This window comes from Cariama cristata, unplaced genomic scaffold (assembly GCF_000690535.1).
Source record: "Cariama cristata isolate BGI_N322 unplaced genomic scaffold, ASM69053v1 scaffold23367, whole genome shotgun sequence".
NCBI lineage: Eukaryota > Metazoa > Chordata > Aves > Cariamiformes > Cariamidae > Cariama > Cariama cristata.
In genome coordinates, this window is record NW_009628633.1 from 8,845 (window position 1) to 14,319 (window position 5,475).

The 5,475-nt window shown below is 49.7% G+C and overlaps 1 protein-coding gene across 1 annotated transcript; it reads left to right on the forward strand.

Moving 5' to 3' along the window:
- The first annotated feature begins 2,160 nt into the window (after nt 1–2,160).
- On the forward strand, nt 2,161–4,784 carry LOC104165308 (protein FAM101A-like). Its single transcript, XM_009704897.1, has 2 exons — nt 2,161–2,270; nt 4,451–4,784. Exons 1-2 carry the CDS (start codon nt 2,161–2,163, stop codon nt 4,782–4,784), a joined length of 444 nt encoding a protein of 147 aa, XP_009703199.1.
- Nucleotides 4,785–5,475: the final 691 nt, after the last annotated feature.

Genomic DNA, 5,475 nt, shown 5'->3' on the forward strand with positions numbered 1-5,475 from the left:
GCAAATACTCTTGTTTTTTGACAATGGAACAGAAATATTAATTCAAAAAGAGGGGTTGGTCATTTTATTTTACAGTTTTAACACAGCAGTAAAGTGCAGGGATATTTCAGTATGGAAAGAGTAAACAGCTTTGTGGCTTTGGGACACAGAATTGAAGGGCTTGGCGAAGTCAGATGAAGCAATGACATTTTTTGCCGTAGCCTAAGGCAGAAAGCCCAAGCCATAAGAGAAAACCAGACCTCAGCTGGTGGGAGCTGATGCTGTTGAGTGGACTCAACAGAGCTTTGCCGGTTAACACCAACTTGAGGGATAACCTGGTGAGCATTTGGGGACCTGGTGGTGTGCAGGGTAGGGCACAAGCTGCGGTACCTCTTACCCAGCACTGCCAGTGGGAACCAGGTCACAGCTCCAGTGTTCCCTCCTGCACCGCCCAACCAGAAGATGCTGGGGAAGATGGAGAGGAGTGGCATGGGAAGAGCAAGCCAGCACAAGAGCTGTACCCTCAGCTCCTGTCAGTGGGTTCTGTGAGTCCTGAGATGACATTACTGACTTACACTGATGAAATACGGCTGCAATTCTAGCACATATGGCCTATGCATGGTGGAAAATGGACCAACTCCATGAGCTTTTCAGCCATCTAGAGACCTTTCAACCCTACACAGAGGCTGCCAGCCATCTCCTTTAAAGAGATCCTGTGTCCCTGTGTGTCATAAATTGCTGCCGACAGAAAAGTGGTGGCAGGGACCGAAACCTGCAATGACATTTTTCCAGGAGTGCAGGATTAGGCTTAATTAGCTGCTGGGCTTGGTCCAGATACCAGACACAGGATCCCTATAGTGGCAACTGGTGTTTAAGAGCACTCCATTATAGAGAAGTGGGATTACTCATTTTTGTGGTGGGCAGAGGAGCCTAGGCTGGACTGTGACAATTTGTTTACACACTCAGGGTGTAATTAGTCTTAAAAATCCAGTTTTCGGTGTCATAAATTGGAGCAGCTCCATTCATTAAAAAGCCCTGCCTTGAAACCGCTTTCCTGCATTGCAGAGGCCACTGGTGCCCCAGTGTCTCACCCCACACTCAGTTGTGCATGGTTATCTAGAATGTCCCTTGGAGCATGACAGTCGTTTTTGGCACGGGCACTTCAGCAACAGCAAGTCTACCGCTTCCCCCGCTGGATCATTGCAAGGGATACATTATTTTCAGCATACATATATATTTATATAAAAATATATATACACATCTCACTTAAGTAGACCTACATCCTTTAAGTCAGCAGACATAGGCCTTATCTCTGTGTTACATCAGACTTAGAGCACTTCTCCATGCTGGGGCGCTTTGAGTCTTTGTAAGGCTTCTTAATTCATAACGGTGAAGGCAACATCAGGGCTAAAGAAAACCCCCAAACAATTGCAATTCTTAGGAGAAACAAGAAAGGAAGAAGGAAAGGAAAGGCTAAATTTCAACAAACGGATACCTGCAGCATGGACTGCCAGAGATCTGGGCAGAGTCCCTTACCTGGGTGGATGTGCTGGGCAGAGGGAGGTGGAGAGGGTGGTGCTGGTGGATGGAGGGCAGCCCGCTGCGGCGCACCTGATGTGAAGTCAGTCTCCCGAAGCTGACGAGAAGTCAGCCTGTAAATTGATAGAGCCACAGGTAGCAGATCAGAAAGTCAAGGCATCTTCAATGCAAGGCCTGTGCGAGGCTTGTCTGTGCGTGGATGGGGGTCCCGTTCTCTGCCAGCCACCTTAAGGCTGGTTTTTTTTGGCAACTCGACAACGTTCCTCTCCTTTGAGCATGGAGAAGAGTGCCTTCCTCGGTGTGATGAACACTGTGCTAACCTGGGGCCCTGCTACAAACCTGGAAAAGACAGGGACTGCAAGGAGGAGCTGAACGATGCTGAGAGTGCAAGCAAGGCAAGCTTAGCTTGCATGAAACAAAGTTGGTCCCGATGCTGCCACAGTCACCTGTTCTCATTGCCAAAGAGCCTGTCACCCCCAGTGTCTCCCACTGGACTCTGAGGAGACAGAGTTCAGCAAGGTGTCTCCGGCCAGGGCTGAACGTGCTGCTGCTCACTGCTCAGTTGCCAGCTGCAGCGCGTTATGAACTGTACCAGCCTCATCTCTTGTGTCCCAACACTTCTTGTGCTCTGCTTCCCTGCAGATGCCTTACCTGCTCCTGAACCCGTCCGTGCCAGAGATGAGGCCTCGAATGTACCCTGTGTTTTTTGGAGAAAGCATTGAGGTCAGCCCTGAGCCTGTGCAGGAAATCAGGTACAGATGGGATTGGGTGGGTAGGTGGGGATTTCTGTCTTTTTCCTGGTGCTTTTCCTTCTGTAAAACATTAAAATGTGTTTACAAATGGGAGTCATGGTTATTTTAATGGGAAGGGAGGGACAGGTGGGAGGGTAATGCCTGAATTAAAGACAGTGACAGCAGCAGAGACGGAGAGGAGGAGGCAAGAACTGGAGGGAGGTTGTAAGAGAAGACAGCTTTCCTTCCAAGGCCAGCTCAAATCCAAGGCTATGAGAGAAGACCATTACCATCTGTAGGCTTGATGATGTCCACTAAGTAACCTGATGATCTTCATCCTGTTCCTTGCTGACTTGTATCCTCAGAAGCAACACCCTTATAATTGGCACTTGTTTTTGTTAGCCCTTGCAGCAGAGAAACCAACATTAGACCAGCCCACAGAGACAGAATGAGGAGATGGTCCCTCAAGCCAGTGATGGAGGTGTTCTGACCTCCTGTGGGGCTGGCGCTGCGGCCGATGGATAAGCGTTGGTCTCTGCTCTTCTGTCGCTCTTTTGCTGCTGTGGAATGTACTCTGCAAACAGCATGGAGCAGTTACACTCAGCTTGGGGCAGGCATGGTGGGAGGACTGTAAACCCAGTTCCCACCCCCCTCAACCTATGCAAACGTCTCTCTGGAAATGTACCCCAGTAAATCTCTGCTTGCTGAGGAACTGCCAGCGGGCATGTTTTTATGGTGATTACATGGGAGTCTTGTTTTATGTGTGCTGAATGACTTGCTTACACCCTAGCTGTGCAAAATACATTACAGCAGCTCAGATTACAGGCAGTGCACAATCAGTCAACCCCCCTGCGTGTGGAGGTAATGACAAGCACACACCCAGCTTTTAATCTTTTTTACGTGGAGCTGCACATTCCTTGGCTGCTGATTGCTGGAGGAGCGTTTGGGGAGTGGAGAAAACAAGTGAAAGTCCTGCTGCTCCCCATGGCCAGGGATTCTGGGAACAGCCCTTTATGTGGCCTGGTGTCCATACATCCCTTCTGGATGCCTGTGACATCCCACGTTTTGTGGGTTCTTCATCTGACAGCTGTTAACATGGCCACTTCTTTTGAGATCAATGGCTTGGATATCGGACAGCCATAGCCCACAGCATCTCTTTGCTTTACTTGCTATTTGACCATTGCTTGGATTTTCTGTAGGCCCCAACAACCAACCTCACCCCTCATCTCCTAGCACTCTGATTTTAGCTAGCTTGGGCATCTTTGTGCTCTGATGACAAGGCAATATAAAGATGAAAAGACAAACACATAGCCTTGACAGCTCAACAAGTGTCCATTACGCCACGCTTCTGCCATCTATGAAAACCTTATTTATGGCATTATTTTCTTGCCAAGCCAGAGCTTGCTTGGACAACAGGGCCTGTGAAAGCAGCAGCAGGCATGCTGTGTTGAGAAGTAGGTTCCCCCTGACCCCAGTGTGCCATCCCATGCCCATGCCCATGCCCCACCAGCAGCATCTATTCAGCCTGGTCACGGGGGCAGGGAGACCCCCCCATCTTAGCACTAGCTGTAGGGAGTGTGGTGAGACCTACCGTGAGTCAATGATCAGGGGACCTTTGTTTTGCAGGGGCCATCAACATTTCAAGTTGATGCCACATGGCTGTGCTTGTTAAAAATGCTCAGGAAAAGGCTGGATCAAGAAATTTCTTGGGATTTCAAGCTTTTCTTGTGCAGTCCATGGATGAATGTCCATTCCTCAGCCTCTGACCTATCCCAGCAGAGAGGTTTCACCACCTTTCGATGTGCTTTGCTAACAGGGTGTTTACCTCTAGTGTAGCTCTCAGGGCTGTGCTGAGGCCCCAGTGGGGCCCATGGAGGAAACCAGAGGAAGCAGCAGGTTGCTTGGAGCCTGTGTAACAAGGTCTTTTCTGCCCTGGCATGACCAGGCAGGCTTGGTCCTCTGTGCACATGCACTGCAGAAATAGATGGGTTCACAGCAAGGTGCAGTTCTACCAAGACTGACCAGCTGGAAGGAGTCCTCTTGGCCCCTGGCTTTGGGTTGTAGGGTTGGCACCTGCCCCAGTGTCTGTGCAGTAAGAGGTCATAAACGTTGCCAGCTCCAAAGGGTTAGGGAAGAGTCCTGCCTATCTTCTCTCCTTTGCTGCCTGGGCTGTGTTCCCGATACCTTGCTGTCCTCTGTAGGTGCAATTCTGAGGTGAAGTACGACTCCGAGAAGCATTATCGGGATGACATCTTCTACGGCCCCATCCCCACCGTCACCACCTACAGCGAGACAGTCATTGCTGCTCCCAATTGCACCTGGCGGAACTACAAGTCCCAGCTGATCTTTGAGCCCCGCCAGAAGCCACTGAGGTTTCAGAGCACAACCATCATTTTTCCTAAGCGTGCCAAGAACATTTACCGGACCACCCTCAACTACAGCTTGGGTTGTGCCAAGCGTTGGTTTGCTTCCAGTGTGCAGCTGGAACTCTGCGAGGAAACCAGCCCGTGCGTCATCTACAGTGAGACCGTCTGATCCGCCCTGCCGCTGGCAACCTTGTGACCTCAAGGAGGTTGTGGCCTTTGCTGGGTCTCTGGCTGGGCCTTCATTGATGGCGACTGACTATTAATGGCTGGAGAACACGTCGTCTTGGGTGAGGATGAACTGGCTGGGAGGAGGCTTGCAGGGCACGGGATGGTTTTGATCAGTGAGAGGCTGGCTTGTATTTTGCAATGTTCCTGATGTTCATGATCTGGATTTAATTTTATTTTTTTTTTCCAAGCATATCTATTTTTGACTTGTGTTTAGATGAAATCAAGATGACAAAGGACACTATTACCCATAGCAGAGTGCTGCCTTGTGAGCTCTGTAGGTGTCATCTAGCACATAGTTGAGACTAACTGTGACCTTCAGAGCTATTTTGATCTTTGCAGAGTCAGCGTCCAGTCTGCCTAGCATACACCAAGCCAGGTTTCTTGGAGTTTACATGCAAAGGAGGCAGTTATTTGTATCAATACATCACAGCTTGCTCCAGCAGCTCATCTGGGAGATAGCTGCAATATTACACCACTGCAGTAACCTCAGGCCTAACTTACTGGGAGGAGTGGGGACTGTCACCAAGAAAAAGCAGAAGAAAACAGGTGCATGGTGCTCTTGCTAGCAGCTGGATGTTTATATACCATAGCAAGGCACAGCACAACCAGGAGATGGGAGAAAGGGCCTACCC

Excerpts from the sequence above, each read along its gene's own strand:
- LOC104165308 (XM_009704897.1), top strand. The coding sequence starts at position 2,161 with ATGCCTTACCTGCTCCTGAACCCGTCCGTGCCAGAGATGAGGCCTCGA. Across the intron at positions 2,271-4,450 it reads GAGCCTGTGCAGGAAATCAG|GTGCAATTCTGAGGTGAAGT; the intron begins GTACAGATGGGA and ends TGTCCTCTGTAG.